The sequence below is a fragment of the Streptopelia decaocto genome (genome assembly GCF_964273445.1).
Source record: "Streptopelia decaocto genome assembly, chromosome: 5".
NCBI classification, from domain to species: domain Eukaryota; kingdom Metazoa; phylum Chordata; class Aves; order Columbiformes; family Columbidae; genus Streptopelia; species Streptopelia decaocto.
This window is the reverse complement of record NC_138659.1, coordinates 15,070,474-15,090,042: the sequence shown is the minus strand read 5'-3', so window position 1 is coordinate 15,090,042 and position 19,569 is coordinate 15,070,474. Positions and strand designations below refer to the sequence as shown.

General features: G+C 41.7%; 1 protein-coding gene across 3 annotated transcripts in view; it reads right to left on the bottom strand.

The window, feature by feature from the left end:
* CC2D1B (coiled-coil and C2 domain containing 1B) overlaps window positions 1-19,569 on the bottom strand; it is a 34,683-nt gene that overhangs the window by 7,763 nt on the left and 7,351 nt on the right. For 2 of the 3 annotated variants that reach the window (XM_082054056.1, XM_082054057.1), the window contains exons 4-21: window positions 18,832-18,947; window positions 17,967-18,086; window positions 16,749-16,886; window positions 14,611-14,884; window positions 14,165-14,289; window positions 13,944-14,019; window positions 12,716-12,826; window positions 12,260-12,390; window positions 11,905-11,977; window positions 8,504-8,616; window positions 7,489-7,681; window positions 5,073-5,245; window positions 4,317-4,442; window positions 3,731-3,789; window positions 3,359-3,475; window positions 2,814-2,887; window positions 2,088-2,146; window positions 230-281 (exon numbers count right to left, since the gene is read on the bottom strand). In XM_082054056.1, the coding sequence (XP_081910182.1) occupies window positions 230-281; window positions 2,088-2,146; window positions 2,814-2,887; window positions 3,359-3,475; window positions 3,731-3,789; window positions 4,317-4,442; window positions 5,073-5,245; window positions 7,489-7,681; window positions 8,504-8,616; window positions 11,905-11,977; window positions 12,260-12,390; window positions 12,716-12,826; window positions 13,944-14,019; window positions 14,165-14,289; window positions 14,611-14,884; window positions 16,749-16,886; window positions 17,967-18,086; window positions 18,832-18,947 (2,130 nt within the window). Of the gene's footprint in view, window positions 1-229; window positions 282-2,087; window positions 2,147-2,813; window positions 2,888-3,358; window positions 3,476-3,730; window positions 3,790-4,316; window positions 4,443-5,072; window positions 5,246-7,488; window positions 7,682-8,503; window positions 8,617-11,904; window positions 11,978-12,259; window positions 12,391-12,715; window positions 12,827-13,943; window positions 14,020-14,164; window positions 14,290-14,610; window positions 14,885-16,748; window positions 16,887-17,966; window positions 18,087-18,831; window positions 18,948-19,569 lie in introns of those variants that run through there. The other variant, XM_082054058.1, reaches the window with a different exon arrangement.

Genomic DNA, 19,569 nt, shown 5'->3' with positions numbered 1-19,569 from the left:
AAAAGGAAAATTTATTTACCTGGCCCACATCCCAGCAGGGCTGACAGCAACAGCTGGAACATGACTGGTAACTTGATGATTTCACTAATTCGTAACACAATAACTACAACCAGTACTGGGATGAGGGTGGAGAAATTGCCAGCACAGCTGGACTTCACCCTCCCATGAGCCCTTTCATGCAATTCCCAAGGTGCCACATTTTTCCCACTGTCCCAGAAAAAGTACTAACCTGGACAATTGTTATTGTTAACTACAGGTGTTTTACTCTTTTGAGGTTGCTCCTGTTAAAAGAGACACACAGGACACAAACCCATCAGATATTACTTCAAAATACAGAGTAGTAACCATTTTTATTACCAGCTCTTTTTTACACCTATTCAAGAAAAATGAGGTTCAGGGGTTTATCTGAATTATGAGTCATGGTATATTCAAGACTAAAATCTTTGGGTTTCTTTGTGGTAACAAGTATAATACTAGATAAAGAACAAGCCAAACCATTACTTTAAATATAAGAGCCACCGATAAGCTACACGGTCATACTCAATTCAATCCAATCATCATAAAGTTCTGACTGCACCTGTTAAGCTACATGATAAACTACGCACGTTCCACGACACAGTAGTTTTGTTCCTTCTGCATTAGTTGGAATAATAAGCTACACAAGGAATTCATCACAAATCACTCAGGGAATTGCCTTACTATTATTTTGCCTGACAATCAATCTGCCACCAAAATTAATTAACTTTTAACCTAAAGCAGAGTACGAACCAAATCTCTGGGGACTGAACAAGGACAATGCGACCTAATTATTGCAGCTACTTTGCAAAACTGATTTCAGCTGTGAAGGAGAAAGGTGGTGTGTTTGAGGGTTGGCTAAGCAGTAGAGACCTGGCTTTTAAAACAAAATAGATTAAAAGCAACTATGCTGATTCTTACTCTCCAGAAAATTACTCAATACAGACCAATTTTGTTTTCAGCCACCCTAATGGGGTGAACTCCTCCATTAAGGCCTCACATAACACAAACCTGATCTGTCCATCACCAATTTCCCACAGGTAATTGAATTTATTTCAGTGGATTTGCTGCAGAATTTATTATGAGGTAAAAATCCAGGCTCTGCACTCTCACAGGGCAAAGTATTAGCCCTGTAAGAGCAAAGATTGTTTTTTGCCCTACAGAGGAAGCAGCAGAAGCCCCAGCACCTCTGCTGATAGTAAGACCAGACACCTCTCTTGATAATCCCTTCTCTAGCTCAATGGCTGCAGTATTTCTCAGATCAGAAACTGCTTTTGAAGTTGAGTGGAACAGGATGACACTGGGGAGTTTTAAGGAAACAAGCAATATATATATGTATACATATCTTTTTATATACTTACACATATATATGCACATGTCTACATGCATATACACAGAAGTACTCATTAGTAAGGTCAAGAAACTTGTGTGGCCTAAGTCCTTTCTCCAGATACGCACATATCTATTTGCTAATTACATCACCAAGAATCACATGCATTTATTTGAGGACAAAGATTCACCTTTTCAATCAATTACTATAATTACAGAAGACGCCCAAAAGTAATGCCTTTAACAGCCTGTTTTCTTAAAGGAATGGGACTTAGAGGGAGACAACATCTAAGGTGGTCTCTCTCCCCTAGTGACAACTTTGTGTGAGTTTGGTTGAAGCTACCAGGGTAAGAAGTTGAGAGAAATGACCACCTACCAATTTTGCTAACAAAAAACAGGCCGATTAGTGTATTTGGGGGGGAAAGGTGGGAAGAGCTGAGCACTGCAAATGCTGGTCAGCGTTAAGCTGGTGGTCAGCCAGCCAGGACACACAAGCCTGGCGCACAGATTACACTGCCAAGTGTGAGTTGTGGAGAACAGCAAGAGAAAGGTGCAGCAAAGCTCAAATGTCCAGGAAACAGATTCAGTTTTGTTTCTCAGCGGAAGTTTCTGTTTTAAAAATGAGTTCGGGCAGTATGCCTCTAAGTGGTTTTCCTTTCTAGAAGAAAACCTACACTCCCTCCCTGAAGGCCTCAGAAGCCAACGCACTGGGAAGGGTCACAGACAAGCCAGAACACACTCACCGCACTTGGGTACTGAAATTCAAACTTCACAAATGCATCCAAGTCTCTTGGTGATACACCTGAACAAAACAACAACCAGTCAATCCAAACAGCCAATACAGACATTTTCATTGTGTCTGTTAACATTGAGCAGGATTTTCAAGAACACCTAACTGATTTTCAGTTAGGTGACTCATGATCTGTCATTTGACAACAGAAAAACCCATCACCAAACCAAAATCCATAAAAATGTTTCATCCAAAGGAAAGAAATCTACTTTTATTAATGCTATCCTTAGTCCTGAGACAATCTAGCACAGATGGTTTACAAGTGCCCCAGAAACAAAGGACTAAAAGCTGTAATGTTGGCAGGAGCAACTTGTGTCTGCTGAAAGGTCAATACACATGAAGTCGATGCAGAGTTAGGGCTGGCACTCAAAATAGGAGGTGAATACGAAACTTAAATTATGACCCAGTTATAAGCAAACCCAAGACAATTTAAAGTTTTTCCCTCTGTCCAGATGGAACCCAGATTCTCTTTATTCTTCTGAGTTGTTTGCTTTTAAATACCTTAAATGTTTAAAGGTTTTTTGGAGGCCTGAGTCTGAAATCTGGTTATTTTGTTTTAATGAGTTGTGACAACAAAAGTCAACTCCTGAAGTGGTCTTCAAGGTAGAAAAACCTCATTCCCCACCACCTTCCTTACCTACTCAAAGGAAAAAGCCCACATACCCTTCTGAGTACATACCTGGCGGAGCTGGTAGGTTTATCCCCCTGACAATAAGAAGGTGCATTTCTGTGCTGTTGAGTTCAGAAAATATCCTGTGAAAAAATAAAGACAAAAAAAGCATATTCATTCCAGTAGCCCACTACCACTTGATCCAGTGCCAGACCAGATGCCACTAGCGTCTGTCAGACCTTTTTCAATAGCGCACTCCTACACAGATCATCTTCATAAACTACAGAAAAGCGAGGAAGGAGCACAAACCAAGATAAAAACACCTCTGAGGTACAGTGAAAAATGCCAAGAACAAAGCCCAAAGGCAACAGGATTAAGGGAGAAATAAAGAGGAAGAACAGCTGAAATAGCAGAATACAAGAGATGAAGTTGGACGTATTTTGAAAACAAAAGAACCCAGAACAGAAATTAGAGAACAACTTCTTCATATTTAAGTCATTGAGAGTGTTCTTTCAGGAATGCTGAGCCTAACCCAAGTTTGCTGAATCCAGCAAGAGCTAGAAACCAGAAAACTCATTCCAGCCAGTGTGAGAAATCCCTTTGTTTTTCCACACCTTATCATTTTAAAAGTTCTTTCCTCAAAGTGGTGGCTTGGAGGATCCATTCCTTGTGCTCGTGCAAGCTGCAGGATGTCCATGTCCTTTTTACAACCTTGTGCCAGTTTCTCAAACCTACAGAAGAGGCAAACAAACAACAAAAAAGCTCCACACGCAACAGCACATCAAACAGAGCATTCTCCTGGAGAGAGGCCACAGAGTAAACCCCGGAACGGGCCTGAGAGCGACTCGGAGACGCCAGCCTCACTGTTACCAACCCATTCACATAATGAGCAGCTCACCAACCTGACCCCCATCATCTTTACAGGGTTCAGGCAGAATCAAGCCTGACCACAGTGTGGATGACTAACAGTCGGCAGAGGGGCTTACCGAGTCGTTTCTGCAACATTTCCCAGGTGCATAAATTGCTTGGAATACTGCAAACACCTCTGTCAACACAAACAAAACCAAATATAGATGCACTTAGTGATCCTTACACACTGATTCATGATTGGCAGAGAGTTTTGAGGTTGATGACAATCTAATTTAAGAAAAGTCAAGAGTTTTCCCAAGTTACCCCAAAACATGCCCTCCGCCCCGAGCCCTTTAAGTCCAAAGCCGAGTACAGAATTTGTATGAGCTTTTCTGCCCTATTACTTTTTAATCTCTTAATTTCTAGATATAAGGTTCACCCAAGGACTAGTCTTAATTATTTGGGTACTATTTAAAAACTTGAGCGTTCGTATTTAATAGTGATAATTTGACAGTCCCAAGCCTCCAAGTGCACCCTCTGACTTTAACTAGCAGGGAACCCAACCCTGAAAATTCTCCACTTTAGGACGCACAAAATCAAAAGCATTTTAGAAGAAAAACAAAAGATCCCACAGAAACAATTATGGGTTTATAATATTAATAAAACTCAGAGAAACATTAAAAAAGTTTTGGTTTTGTTTTTTAAAAAAGATAAAACGGTCACCTCATGTTGGTCCTTCAGCAATTTTATGAGCTGCGTATACACTTCATCTGCTTTCTGGGACAGTCTGACATCTTCATGGTGTATGAAGATAAAATCACCCTCATCATCTGTAGGGGGTGATGGCAGCTGCAACACAAGAACACCACGTTTCAGAGCCCTTATAGGAAAAAATGAAGTAGACAAAAAGCAGAACATATGGAAAGGTCACTGAAGGGAGACAGGTTTGTTTTCCTCTCAAGCCAATTCTGAACCAACCACTACTTACACCATTGCCTGACAACTGCTGAAGTCATAAAACCCCACAGAATGTCTTACAGGCCTAATTCCCTGATTATTCAGGTCAGGAGAGCTGTTATAGTGCAGAGAAACCGGGGCACCACTGTAACAAACACACACCTGATCCTCATCCCAAACTGGAGTCACGACACAGCTAAGATGTACTCGCGCCCTAAGTCCAGTGAACACTTTTGCAAGCTGCATGGCTGAGGTGTGCCATGGCCTGTCAGGGAGCAAATGGTTCATGGAGGCTGAATTTTCTGAAAATCAGGCACATTTGAGGAGAGTAGAAGAAACCAACCCAAAAACTAAAACAAAAATATAGAGGAATTTCAGGGCTCAGTATCCAGATTTGTCACTTGAACAAACCAACTTAAAATTTGTGTCAGGAAATACTTATTAAATCATTCACTCTTTGAAGTAAGTACTTAACACGTCCAAGAATATGAAAAAAAGCAGAAAACTAACAGTATTACTAACCTTGGAAATATCAACAGGTTTGCCACATTTTGCTTGCTCAATCTTTAGGTCAAAGCTCTTGGCTGTTCTGAGATACATCTTAGCTTGTTCAAGGTTATTTTCCTTCTTTGCTTTGACGGCTGCCTTCATGTATTGCTTCTTTCTGTTCTCCAGAAATTCCAGCTGTTCCCTAGCTGAAAAACAGTTGTATGAAAACCCTTGCTCATCTGATGCTGCCATGCCCCTGAAAACAGGTTTACAATGTTCAGTTTATACCCAGAAAAAGGTCAGCAGAAGTATAGATATCAAATAAGGACATTTCCTTACTACACTTAATTGTTTCTTGGCCCGTTTCAAGTATCAGAAAAAGAAACAAACTTCCTTTTAGCATGGTATCCTTCATCAAAAGACCTCGTAGCACTTCAGAAGTGTGACAATAGTAATTACGGCCCCTTATTTGCAGGCAGGAGACACGCTCCAGTGCAGCTGATGGGTCCAAAGCAGAAGCTGAATCCAAACCTTCAGCTTGACATGTTAACTTCTAAAGGACAGCAAATATTATGAGCATCTTCTGTACTCGTTTCTTTCCTTTCCCCTGACCTTTCAGAAAAAAAAATGTGCAGATGAACCAATGTGCAGGCACACAGAGACATACCCACTTCTGCTTGTTTGTAAATCTTTACCGTCTTAGTTTCTTATTAATTCTTGGGTCTCCGCTTTCCTTCCCAAACAGTAAGGACGAACACACAAGCCAGAAAAAGCTGCTTTACACTGTAACAGGTCAATGCATCCTGCGTCTTCTTATAGCTCGCTTAGGAAATGGTACAGCATGAGCTGATTACAGCCTTTTCCAAAGATACTCATACTGTATTCACCACTGCACTCTACTCGTGACTACACAAGCTAAACACCACCTGCAAGAGGTGCCTGTCTCAGCAAATAAATACACCAGTGACTTCCTCACTGTGTTCACTGCTGTCAGATGACAATCAACTTATTCCCATCCTTGTGAAAGAACCTGCTGTCCTGCTGCTGTGAGCAATTTGCTCGATCAGCCAAAACCAAACTAATTAGACAAGATAGCTAGCCCAGATTCCACTGAGACAAAACCTGCGGTGTACTCTGCGAGGCCAAGACACAGAGCACAGGTATTTTTCAGAAAAAATCTGCGGAGAATGGACTAGGCAAAGCCATTAATCCAACTGATCTTAGCTTCTTGACCTTCCTGGTAGAGGCCTTAAGTGCAACTGCTCCACTCAGCTCCCACAACTCCCTAAGCCTTGTGCTCTCCAACAAGAAAACAGGTTTTTACAATTGATTTATCATCTACAGGCAGTTTTAAGCTGCACTTCATAGTTCCAGGGGGAAGAAAGTTACGTTAGGATCACAGAATGCACTTCAGCTGTTTAAATATAGCTTTAAAATAGTGAAGTACTGACATTTTGTTGTGAAAATCAAGTCACTATGAATTTGTCCAGGTTTTTGTTATTGCATCTACTGGTCATATTTTAAAATACTTTAAATAACCCAGGAGAGATGACTGTAATGCCAGAGATCAGGGATTATCAATCCCTTCACAGCACAAGTCTAGGGCAATTGACGCATGTGATGTCAGCTAAAACTGCAAAAAATAAACCTCCTGAGGATTCATAGATATCCAAAGCCAAAATGTACAACTACTACGTTCTAGTGGTCTTTATTAAAAAAGTAATGGAATTTTCTAGAGAGAAGAGCCAGTGTGAAATACCTTTGCACTCTGCAAAAGAACTTGCACCAGCCAAGGAGGCAGTTCTGCTTTGTCCTGAGGGAACTACCCAGGGCAGATGGAAGGAGGATGGGATCACAGTCAAGGCACGACAACAGAATCGGGGAGAGCCTGAACACCACTGGTTGTGCCCAAACCACAGCGTGAGGAGCTGGCTGTCCCTTACTATCTGTACAACTCATCTTGTACAGACAACTTTAATGACCTTAGCAAGAGGAGGACTAGAGGCTGACGAACTACAGCCTATAAGCCAGCTGGAGATTCTTGGATGAAGCACCAGGCAGAAACCAGTTTGATGTAGGAAGCTACATTAGATCAGCGAATAATTCACACTGGCAAGCTGTCCACTTTAATTGGACTATATGTAGAGTTCACATGGGAACAGAGTGAAACTTTATGAATCGATATACTTTTTACATCAAAATTAATTAAAAAAACAATCACCCTTATAATTAGACATGCTGCCTCTGTGAAATAAAGCTGCATGGCTGGTCTGGATCTGCCCACCAGCAGACACATACATTGAGGCTCCTGTCAGAGGACATCTGTGCCACACATTCACAGGCTCATATCTAAAATATAATGAAAGGAACTCTGTACCAAAGTATTAAACAAAACTAGTGCAATCGACTAGGAAATGAATCACTGAGAATGATGATCCCTTCACCTTACCAGCTGGTGGGAGCTGATCCACTGACTCTGCCTTGTCCGGGGTGAAGGGTGACGCAGCCCGTTCCCCACGCTCAGGAGAGCTCTCCTGCCCAGCCGTGGCAGACGGCACTGGAATTGGCCTAACAACTTGAGTCGGCTTTCCAGGCAGCTGAGCAGGCTTCTTGGCAACTGGGGCCTGTGTCAGAAGTTCATTCTAGCATAACAGAAAGAATTTCATATTAAATACAATAAAAGCTATTTCAGACTTGAGGACAACATCTCAAGCATCGACAACCATGGTTATCGCTATATCAGCCTCCTGGTATTGCTCTTGAGGGGAGCATAACATAACATTCTAGACAGCAAATTTTAACTTCTGGGGGTTTATGAGCTGTGCCACACCAGTAAGCAGCTGGCCTATAAAAGCATCAAACCTCCACTATAGAAGGGACAGGAATGTTGAACAAGGCAGCGATTTAAAAAAAAAAAAAAAAAAAAAGCAGATGCATGCAGAAAAACGACCATCCAGGAATTCTCTCCATGAAAAGCTACTCCATTTGAAAGCACAAACCATCAGCAACCAAATACAGAGACATAAAAAAATCAAACCAAAGTCTAGAGGCTTGTGCTGCCTGACAAAAAGCAGTAAGTGCTGAACATCCTGGGAAAGCACAAAATAGGAGCTACTGAGATGCAGGATGAAAGTACAAATACAAGTACTTTTGAAAAATGTGAAGGGGTGGCCAGGATCTGAAGTGTTTGCTTTGAAAATATAACCCACATGTAAGACAACTGAGAGCCAAACTCTGGACTCACAGACTCTGCATGTACTGACTGTAACAACATCTCATCTCTATTTCTGTCCTACACTATAATGCAAATTGAAATTACTTCTGAGATCCTGTACTCTTCAGACTTCTGGGAAATGTATTTCATCTCTGTATCCTTGCTTGACTGAAAAATCCAATGTACTCATCTCTGCACACCACAACAGACAGCATTTTAACTTCTACACATCCTATTAAGAAATACTAACCTCCTCCTCTTCATCATTCTCCTCCATATTTGCCAGCTTGCCGGCACTTTCCAGAACAGCAGCTATCGTGCCATCACCTTCCGTTGCTGCAACACCAGGAAGAGGAGGAAATCCTGAGGAGGAAAGGAATACAGAAGTTGCATAAGAACTATGTTCTGTCTTCCATATTTCTTCTTTTCTGTACAGCTATTTCTATCCAAGTATCTATTATCTAATGTATTTCAGAATTCAGTGCAACTAGACTGCAGCCGAAGCCACAAAGCCTTGCTAGATAAAGTCTGAGCGGTGCACTTAAGATCAGATCTCTCATGGATATCCAGGCTTAAAGAGTGATGTCAAAATGATGCAATAACAGAGCATGGTTTTCTAAATTCAGCAAGTGGCAGTCAGACAAGGAGCCTCACAACCTCAAAATTTTGGTAACACTGATGCCTCCAGAACCAGCAAAGAATTCAGTGTCTCTCCTTCGCACAAAAGGATGGTGGATTGTACAAAAAGTTGCTGGCTCCTTTTTACCTTTTCACTATTGCCTCACCTGAGCTGGTCCAGTCCAGCAGAACAACAGCGCTACACCACAGAGTAATAAACAATACATCAACATCGCTGACATCTGCATAACACACTGTAACATCAGCCTCTGCTGAAAAATCTACTGCAATGCAGAGGTTGCAAAGGCAGAATCCCAGTAGTTAAAAGATGAAATACACAAAGAACAATCTTTTTTATTATTTTATTATCCTTGTAAGGATGGGAAGAAGGCCTGATGGTGGACAACAAACTCTCACTTCCATGCTACCAGTTCAGTGTCAGCTTCAAACAGAGACTCAGAGCCACTACTATCAAATGTCTGTTAAGATTTATCTCATCAATATGTAGCAAGTATGCTTGTTGCCAGTCTCATTTCTCACAAAAGTAATGATAAATTACATCTGAAGCTAGAGATGGCTGCTCCAAGAACAGAACAGCTTTGAGGTACACAGGCAGGCAGAGCACAGAATCCTGGGCTGCTGCCTCTGTGTGATTTCTGATCCATTACTCAGCTGCATTCCTGTCTCCAGGGAGGTCAAGGCTGGTACTTATCATCCAGATGCCATGAAATGCACAACCAGTCCATTGTAATCTCATTGCTGGGTCCAGTGACTGCTCAGTGGTTGTCTTCAGTGTAAATCATATGGCCTCTAAGGGAGGAACTAAGTTACCTAAGGTCTACCTTGACTTCAGTAAAGCCTTTGACACAGTCTCCCACAGCATCCTCACAGCTAAGTTGAGGAGGTGTGGTCTAGACAATAGAGTAGTGAGGTGGGTCGCAAACTGGCTTAGGGAGAGAAGCCAGAGAGTGGTAGTCAATGGTGCAGAGTCTAGTTGGAGGCCAGTATCTACTGGAGTGCCTCAGGGGTCAGTGCTGGGGCCAATGTTATTCAATATATTCATTAACGATTTGGACGAGGGAATTGAGTGCACTATCAGCAAGTTTGCTGATGACACTAAGCTGGGAGGAGTGGCTGACAGGCCAGCAGGCTGTGCTGCCATCCAGCGAGACCTGGACAGGCTGGAGAGTTGGGCGGGGAATAACCTAATGAAATTTAACAAGGGAAAGTGTAGAGTCCTGCATCTGGGCAGGAACAACCCCAGGTTCCAGTATAGGTTGGGAAATTACATATTAGAGAGCAGTGTAGGGGAAAGGGACCTGGGGATCCTGGTGGACAAAAGGATGACCATGAGCCAGCACTGTGCCCTTGTGGCCAGGAAGGTCAATGGCATCCTGGGGTGTATTAGAAGGGGGGTGGTTAGTAGATCGAGAGAGGTCCTCCTTCCCCTCTACTCCGCCCTGGTGAGACCACATCTGGAATATTGTGTCCAGTTCTGGGCCCCTCAGTTCAAGAAGGACAGGGAACTGCTGGAGAGAGTCCAGCGTAGGGCAACGAAGATGATTAAGGGAGTGGAGCACCTCCCTTATGAAGAAAGGCTGAGGGAGCTGGGTCTCTTTAGTTTGGAGAAGAGGAGACTGAGGGGGGACCTTATTAATGTTTATAAATATATAAAGGGTGAGTGTCAGGAGGATGGAGCCAGGCTCTTCTCGGTGGCAAACAATGATAGGACAAGGGGTAATGGGATCAAGCTGGAACACAAGAGGTTCCACTTAAATTTGAGAAAAAACTTCTTCTCAGTGAGGGTGACAGAGCACTGGAACAGGCTGCCAAGGGAGGTTGTGGAGTCTCCTCCTCTGGAGACATTCAAAACCCACCTGGACATGCTCCTGTGCGACCTCACCTAGGCGTTCCTGCTCCAGTAGGGGGATTGGACTAGATGATCTTCCGAGGTCCCTTCCAATCCCAAACATACCGTGATACGCATCTTTTCAGAGATGTAAATACGGAGTCCCTCACTCTTACTAATATTTACCAAGAAGTGGATCACATTCTAGAACAAGGGATGCCAAACTGCTTTTCAGGGACAGCTTCAAATCAGAGACTTCAAAGCAGTACGTGACCTGACAGAACTGGCACTGCCTACTTTACTACTACTACAGTAATTACCGTTGTCACATTTGACAGTGACAAAACAGCCACAAGGTCCATGTCCCTTCTCTAGGGTTGTTTGGTTTTTAACAACAACAACAAAATCTAAGCACCAATTTGCTGTGCTAAGTGTATCTTTCCAAAAGAACACATCAGGCACAAGACAAAACAAATGATGCTTCCTAAGGGAGAAACAGGATCACGTAAACCAGAGGCGAATCATTCACAGATGACCTTGCCCAAACTTTTACAAACACAGCGCTACGAATTCTGAAGATAAAAAGGACACAGACTGTGTCAAGAAGCAGGTTCATTTTCTGCCTCTGTTTCAGTGCAACCCTGGGCATGATTTGCTTCATCTCTGTAGACTGCTTTTACTAGCCATGAGAGCTGCAATACTGATCTGACTTGTCAGGTGTTGGAAGATGCTTAATTAAATATAGAGTCCTGAGTCTCCTGCTAGGAATAAATAGAATGGGAACATCACAATTTTTTTCAGTTTTCAAAATCTCTTTCCAGTAAATTAAGAAGCAAATATTTCCAAGTCTACTCTTTTCTCTAGGAGGGCTGGCACAGAGGACAGTCAGGTGATATTTTCAGCACCTGCCCATCGTGAAGTTGTTTTAATTTCTCAAATAGGGCCAGTTTCAAGTTCTGATGCTGCCAAGCAGGCACTCAGTAATCAGGAATATTCACTAGTGTGAAATTCTGGGAGCATGTTAATAAGCAGTTTCACAATAAAATCAAACACCAAGGCCAGCCCACTCACCGAGAAAAAGGAGGAGCTGTTCCACAGCACGAGGAGGTGATACCTGCACACCTCCTCCAGAGCCCAGGAGATACACAAAAGTTGGTATTAGGACATTTTATATTCATACTTACCAGGAGGAACAGGTAGCTCAGAAAAATTAACTTTTCTCCCTGCTTTATGGGCTCTTATGGCATCCTGGTATTGCTGGAAGCAAAGGCACTCAGTAAGACATAAAATGAAGCTGACTATAAATTAGCAATCATCTGTATTTAACCAGCATAAATATTGCATAATACACAGTATTTTGCTATATGCGCATTGTCTCTATTTCTCCTTCCTCCAAATGCTTTACAGCTTCCCTACTGGAGCTCTTTCCAAATAGAAGGACAATATATAAATTATTTCAGCCTTGAAAAAGTCTTCAGCAAGAGAACTAGTTCAAATGGCTTTGTTGGATGCGATCAGCTCGCTACACTTTCATTTTACCTTGGCTATCCTCTCGTGCATCCTGCCTTTCCGATCATCCCCACTCGCTTTAGCCTGTGCTGCTGCCGACTTGTACTTCTCAAGCCTCTGCTGCAACGCTTCCAGCACTGTTTTTGGCTGCTGCGGGGAAGCTTGAAATAAGACAGACAATGAAATGCCACATGATTCACATTTCAAAATGTATGAGCTGCCTTTTTCCTCCCCTTCCTTACCTTCTTCAGAGACAAAAACATCATTGCAAAGTTGTATTATGAATAAAATTCTTCTAAAGAAAATTTATTAACTTCTACCTTCCATTACTGATGCAAAACAAAAGTACACATGGGATGTGCAGCAAACAATATTCAGGAACATCAGTAGGTTATACTCAATCATGCTGCAGTTCAGTGGGTCAGGGCAGACCTTCAAGTGCCCTCCAGCACTTAATGTTTTACTACACAAATCCAAAAGTCCTACCTGAAGCTTCTTGGGTCTGAGGTTCAGGTGTGGTAAGATCCTGGGAACTTCCTGATGGATCTTGTACCTTTTGCCGGGACGCATCTTGCAGGTTTCCTCGGCTTTCAAGGTCTGCAAAGCGAGGAAAGCAGGAAGCTTCACAGCGTATTCCATGAACCGCAAGTCAACCCATGTTACTCAGAAAACCATCAATTTGATCACATCATCTTCCTGAAAGCTTTTTGACTTCCAAACAATATCAGCATGGCTGGATAAGTTTAAGGTTCCCATTATTCAAAGAAAATGCTTTATAATAGAAAATCACAAATGCTGATTTAATTTAGTTTAGCGCTGCTTGAGGGGGGGAAGGAAAAGAAAAATCAGTTCAAGTATTCTAAGAATTTTCTCCCCAAAATATAATTTGGTCTCTTGGCAGATGGAAAGAGTAAACAAGATTGCTAATTGACTAAAATATCCTAGTAACAAAAGATGTGCTGAAAAAGGGAAGCAAGTGATACCACCTATTCAGACACTTGGGTTTCTGGCACTGTATAACAGTGGTTATTCCAGAAAACAGCAAAAATATTCACTTTATAAGGCAAGATTGTATCATGGTTGAAGTTTCTTTCTAATGCCATTTGGGGATCGGTTTACAATTTAAGGAATCATAAATCTCATGGTTTATTAAAATAATCTATCAAGTAGTTTCTTAGAAGAAAATAGTCTGCTTAAGTAAATTGTTTAAAACACTAAGTTGCATGGACCAAATATTGTTTATGGTGATACAAGATCTACTTGAAAAACCACTCCCTTACAAGGATCGAAGTATCTTTAATATTGCTAACTTGCTTTAAGATTCAGACTTCACTGCAGTCTGTTTGTTAACCTTTCAATCTGAACGTTATCAACTTCAGTTGAAACCCATAACGCCATCAAATATTACAGTAAACTTTAGAATGTGCCATGACTTCTTTCCCTACCACTTCATATACTGGTTGCTATTATCTAAAGTTATAAGAACAGGAATATTAGACATCAATACCTACTTGAACTTGTAATTCACAGGGAGTAACTTCAATATAAATAATGATACCTCATTTTATTTTGTTGGTTTTGATTAGAATTTGAATATGCAGTAAGCCCCAGACTAAGTGACCTTCAATTCTTACAGTTTTGCAATCAAATTCAGAATCATTCTGTTACATCATAGCGCGATATCTTAAAAGGGTTTTTCTAAGATAAGCCTTACCCTGAGGAGATGGAGGCAGATTCTGGAGGTCTATCAGCTGCCCATTATCCAAAGCTTCCAAGACCACATTAAATTTCTAATACAGAAAAAAAACAAACCAAAACAGAGACTTATTTTAGTATGTCCAAGACTTGCTGGCTGCCACAATGAATATTTGACAAGCAGTGCATGTGGGTACAGCACAGGATATGTTTAGCATTCAGGATTTCTTGTGTGCCTACCTTGCCTGCCCGCATGTATTCTTTTGCTTTCTCCAGGTCCCCTCGCTGCTTGGCTTTTAGAGCTGCTAATTTATACTCCTTCTGCCTCATGAGAAGTATTGCTCGTGTGCTGCTCTTCTGGAGATCTGTGAGAATGAAACAATGCTGAGTCTTTTGGTCAGGATCTTAAAACGCTTTGAAGCTTGGAATTCCGCATGTCACAATACTGAAGGAGAAACTAAGGCATGGGAAAAGTTAAGTGAAAGATATTGATACAGCGTATATAAAGGCTCTATAACAATAACTGATTCCACTGCCAGAAATTCAGCAGCACACTGACAATTCTATCTGAAACATTCAGCAGGGAAGTTCCTGAATAAGCAGCGCTTTTCTACACAATACAAGGATCAAGAAAGATGTAGCATTAAGATAGTGTTGCGACTGCTTATCCTCTCAGATCATGGTACCTGTGTCCATGGTAGGACTAGAAGCAGCATGACCCTGTAGAGATTCCGATTCCAGATGCTGCACTGCCTCATGAGAGGTCTTCTGCTCATCATCTGCAGCAGACTCAGCTTTATTCTCTGGTAGGACGCTGACTGTATCTCCAGAATTCTCCAGCTCCACTCCAGTGGCGCCAGGTAAGTGAGAAGAACTCTTTCCTGTGGCAACAGGAGGTGGCATTTCGTCCTCATTGATTTTTCTGCCTTTCTTCACTGCAGCCAGCATGGTTTCCAGTGTCTGGCAGAGATGGAACAGCAAAATCAACAGGCGTTTTCATCAAACGTATTACTAGCATGAAATCATTAAACCACAAATTAATTCCCTTATTCGTGACGGGATGTATTACGCACATCCAAATACATAACTGCAAGTACCTCAACACCTAGAATTATAGGATAGCTGATGTGGTCCACTCAGCTTTGTCACAGAAAGTCACCGAGGAAGCCATTTATACCACCTGTAGATGCATTTTATGTATTTAAAACAAAATAAAAATAAACTACTCTGAAATGTGTGGATTCAGGGAAGGAAGGAGTCTGCAAACCTATTTAATGCATTGAGAAAAGCCATTAAATACTAAAAAAGGAAATGGAGCTTCAGCTGGTGACCTATGGCAAGAAGCTCTCATCACCCATAACATAGGTTAACTGATGCTCATTTTTTTAAAACCCTTCCTACACCAGAAATATTAACTCCCTCAGTATTTTTTTAATTTAAGGTTCGGACAAAAGACCACGATGCACTTTAAGCCAAAACAAAAGTTTTACTTCTTTCATCTTCCACAGAAACTGAAACGGAAGCACAGAAAGACAACAACAAAATCTCATCAGCACCAGAATCACTGCTATTTTTGGTTAGCCATGACATTATCTGACCTATTAAGCAACAGTGACAGAGATACTTTGGTCTGACTGTATGCAAGATCAGGGTTCAGACCAGTACAGCAACCCACACACAGCTCTCTCTTCTCCACGTGTGGGATGACAGACTGACTGGAAACGGAATTAAACACAGAGATTAAAGTTTACAGTACCAAGAACTATGTACAGAGATTACCATACACAGTTTCTTGGTGTGTCACTTGGTTCATTAAGGATCTGTGAGCTGTGGAATGAGATCTCATTTGTTATCTTCAGCTACACTGCTTAGGAACAAGGAAACTCCCTACCTTGAAAAATAAAGTGGCAAACAGCACAGAAATTTTGTTACAGGATGAAATAAGCTGGTTTGCCTGTCCCTCTTGTTCTCTGAAAGGTGAGGTAGTTTCACGTACATTCCTTTCAGAGTCAGTGGATACATAGAGACGTCTCCTTCCTTGTGCCCTTCCTCTCCTGGGTTTGGCCTCAGTTGTTCCCTTGTGCCCTAAGACACCTGGTTGCTAGTGTCACACGACGTTCTTCCCTCCGTGACAGCACTGAGCTATAAAGCTTTGCTTGACAAGACAGAGCCGGCTACTGTCTGAGGTGATGCAGGAGTCCAGATGAACACACGTGGGGAAATAAAGGCACTCTGCACAACTAACTACAAGCACGCCATCTGGCTGAGAACATACAAAGCTGAAGAAACCACTCCTTGCTGCAATTTTTAATTGCCTTAATGAAAAAAACGTGTTCTATTCATTTTTCAAGCACAGCCAAGGCACTCAGGGAAAGGTATCACCTTCCTTTTTCTCACAAAACTGACTGGAAGGTTGGGATCTAAGGGAAGGCATCAGTGATGAACTGGAAGGTATATGTGCTAGGAAAGCTCCTGATCTATGCTTTAAGGTAACACTGAACAGTCATCACAAGTCAAATTCAGATCTAGACGGGTGAGTGTAACACCAGAATTTACCACAAACTCTGCCTCCAGCTACCACCAGCCACATTCAGCAGAAACAAAGCTCATGCACAAAAGGCATCTGAAGTTACATTTACTCTGTGTATTTGCTCCATCAGATTGACAGTACGTAACAAGATATGCTTTTAAAGTAACTCAAGGCAGCACACTGGAATTTCTCTCCCCTTTCAACAAATTCACACATCTGGAAATAGTCTGAACTACACTTTAGAGAACAGACTTCGCCCCCCACTCTTTCACATACCCGAGGAACCCCACTTACCTTAAGGCCTCTTTCGTATCGGCGTATTTTGGCGCTCTCACCCACCTCCTTTGCATTAGAAATTGCTGTCCTATAGTTAGCGATTCTCTTCTCTATTGTCTGTTGCAGCTCACTGGTAACAGCAGGAAGTGAGGTGGTCTCAGAAAAAATAATAAAACAAATCAAGAAAACTTATTTCATCCAACTATATGAGTTTTCCCACAGCTTTGAAAAACAAATACTCCTCCACACACTCCTGTTAAGGACGAAAGAGTCTCTAAAACAGAGGAGCACTTGTACTACGCTAACGGTCCCTGGATCCACGTCTGGGCTTTCTCTCAAAGGCGCAATAGAGAAGAATGGGTGGAGACTTTTAAAAACTCACAGTCACAAGGTAATTGGAGCCATGTGGTTAGGGAGTAGGTGAAGAGAACAGTTAAGTCTCTCAAACACTGAACAACAGAGGGTGTGAAGAAGTATTTTGGCACAAATCTTGACTTTTTCTTAGTTTTAAAATATGCTAGTTTACTCCCTTCTGGGGTTCTTCAGGCTGGCTTTACTACAACAGCTCTTTTTCCTCCTCCTCCAGCCTGGAATCAGTTCAGTGATAAAAGCAGTCTAAGCAAAGTTACAAGCAGCTAATTACAAACCCTCCACAGCTACAGAGACCTTTCAGATGGCTACTGATACAATTATTGCCATTATCTCTATAGAAACGCTCTCAGACCCATTTATTAACGGGCCAAATGCACAAGGGCACTGGAATCTGTAGCACCAACAGAACTATGACAGTGACTGAATAAAGGATTTGACTGCATGAGGATTGACAAATTAAGCTGAGAAAGCTAACACCACGGAGGAAAATTCCACAAAGATGTCAAAGATATTGAGTTATAAAAAGTTTCACTATTTCAGCACACTGCTCAATACACCAGGGGGAAGACAAACTCTGAAAGCCCGAACTGCAGTCTGCATGCTCACATGTATGATGAGGGACAAGGTAAGATTGATTCCAACTGTCTATCTTCTAAATTCTATGCTAACGTTAAAAATCACCCTCTGAACAAAGCAAAAATTCACCTGTGCCAATACAACATTCGTTTCCACACAGAATCCAGCTACAGTGTACTTCTTCCTTCCTTGGAGGACAAGATAACCCCTATGGATCCTTGTTTGTGACCCTTGTATATGAAAACAGTGATTCGGCAACACTGTCAGGAACACGCAGCTCTTTCCTACCTGTGCTTGCGGTTCAGGTTGCTCATTTTCTGGTTCAGCTGAAGATGGCTCCATTGCTATGATTTCATCCTCACAGCTTTCTGTCTCACCTTCCACTCCCAGAACTTCTTGCAATTCTGCCTAAAGTAAAAGTAACAGCCAACAAAAGGCTTTTCCTCAAAATTCTATATTTTCTCAAAAGACAAAAATCAAGTCCCAAGCTCCAGAACCTTTGGATGGACCCTGAGTCCAAACAGTCTCTAAAAATCTTATATTATGGTGGGGTTTTTTTTGTTTTTTTTAATTAATGAAACTGGTTCTACTTATATTCACAATAGGAAGCCAGATACCACTCCACACTGCAGCTCCAGGATCACCACGTAAGTTTGTGGTTAGAGATCTGAAGCTTCAGAAGTTCAGGGACGGTACTTTTACAAAGTTCCTTCCAACCCAAATCTAAAATTTCCAAAAAGAATCTATAAACAATAGCAGTCAAAACCACTGCTAAACATTCCTTCCTTAAACCCTGCCAAGCAGATCACCCATCAAAATGACAAATAATTTCTTGGGTGATATTCTCTCAAGCCAAGCACCACTTGGAGCAGCAGCAAAATGGTGACAGATGTCACTTTATGGAATGTCCCTGGCTGTATTTCATCAGCTGACGCAAAATGTCACACATATGCATGTTGGCTAGGAAACTCTCTTGCTCTGGTGTGCAGGGGTTGGACCCCACGAAACCTTATATCCAATGGAATGCTTTCGCAATATTTTACCCTTTCACCACAAAGTTAATAGACATTTTTAATACATGCAGTTTTGTTGTTGTTTGGGTTTTTAAAAAGCTAAAACATACCAAACTTTTTGCTAACAAAGTTATGCATACCAACAAGTCTGTATCTTTCTCCAAGTCTTCATCATCTGCTTCCTCCTCCTCATCTTCATTCAGGTCCTTCATACACTCTGCAGCCATCTTTTCAATGTGATCCATGGGCAGAGGAGCTGTAAAAAAACCACAAGGAGCCATAAACCCTAAGTAACAATTACACAGCCACTGGATATAAATTCTAAAGGAGTTGCTAGCAGCTGAAAGAGAGCAGTGATTTCTCCTTTTGCTGCCCCTTTATCGGATACACTTATAGGTAAATGAGTGTATATTCACTAATATAGACCAAAGACTAGGGAAGTGAACACCAGAAAAACAGCAATATTAGTCTTTCTGAGAGTGACAGCTAGGGCAGGCAAGGAAAATGACTGCATCCAATAAGCTAGCTCAGAAATTAGATGTCAGGGAGAAATAATGTCTGTTCACTAATTTGAGGAGCCTGAACAGCAAAACCGTAAGCATCGTGACACACAAGCAGGTACAGTGGGACACAACCGTAAAGAAAGCACAGCCACAAAAGAGAACGATACAGTGGCAGGTTTGCACAGTAATGACATTGAGACTGAGTGAGAAAGACAAGTAGGACTGGATGAAACAACTGCCTCAGGAAAAAATTACTAGAAGTCACCTCTAGCTCCTATGCTGATTTAAGATACAGTCGAGTATCTCAATGTTATTCACAGAAATACCTAGTAACAGAAAATTTGTCATTCTGACAGACTTTAATTTGCCAAAGAA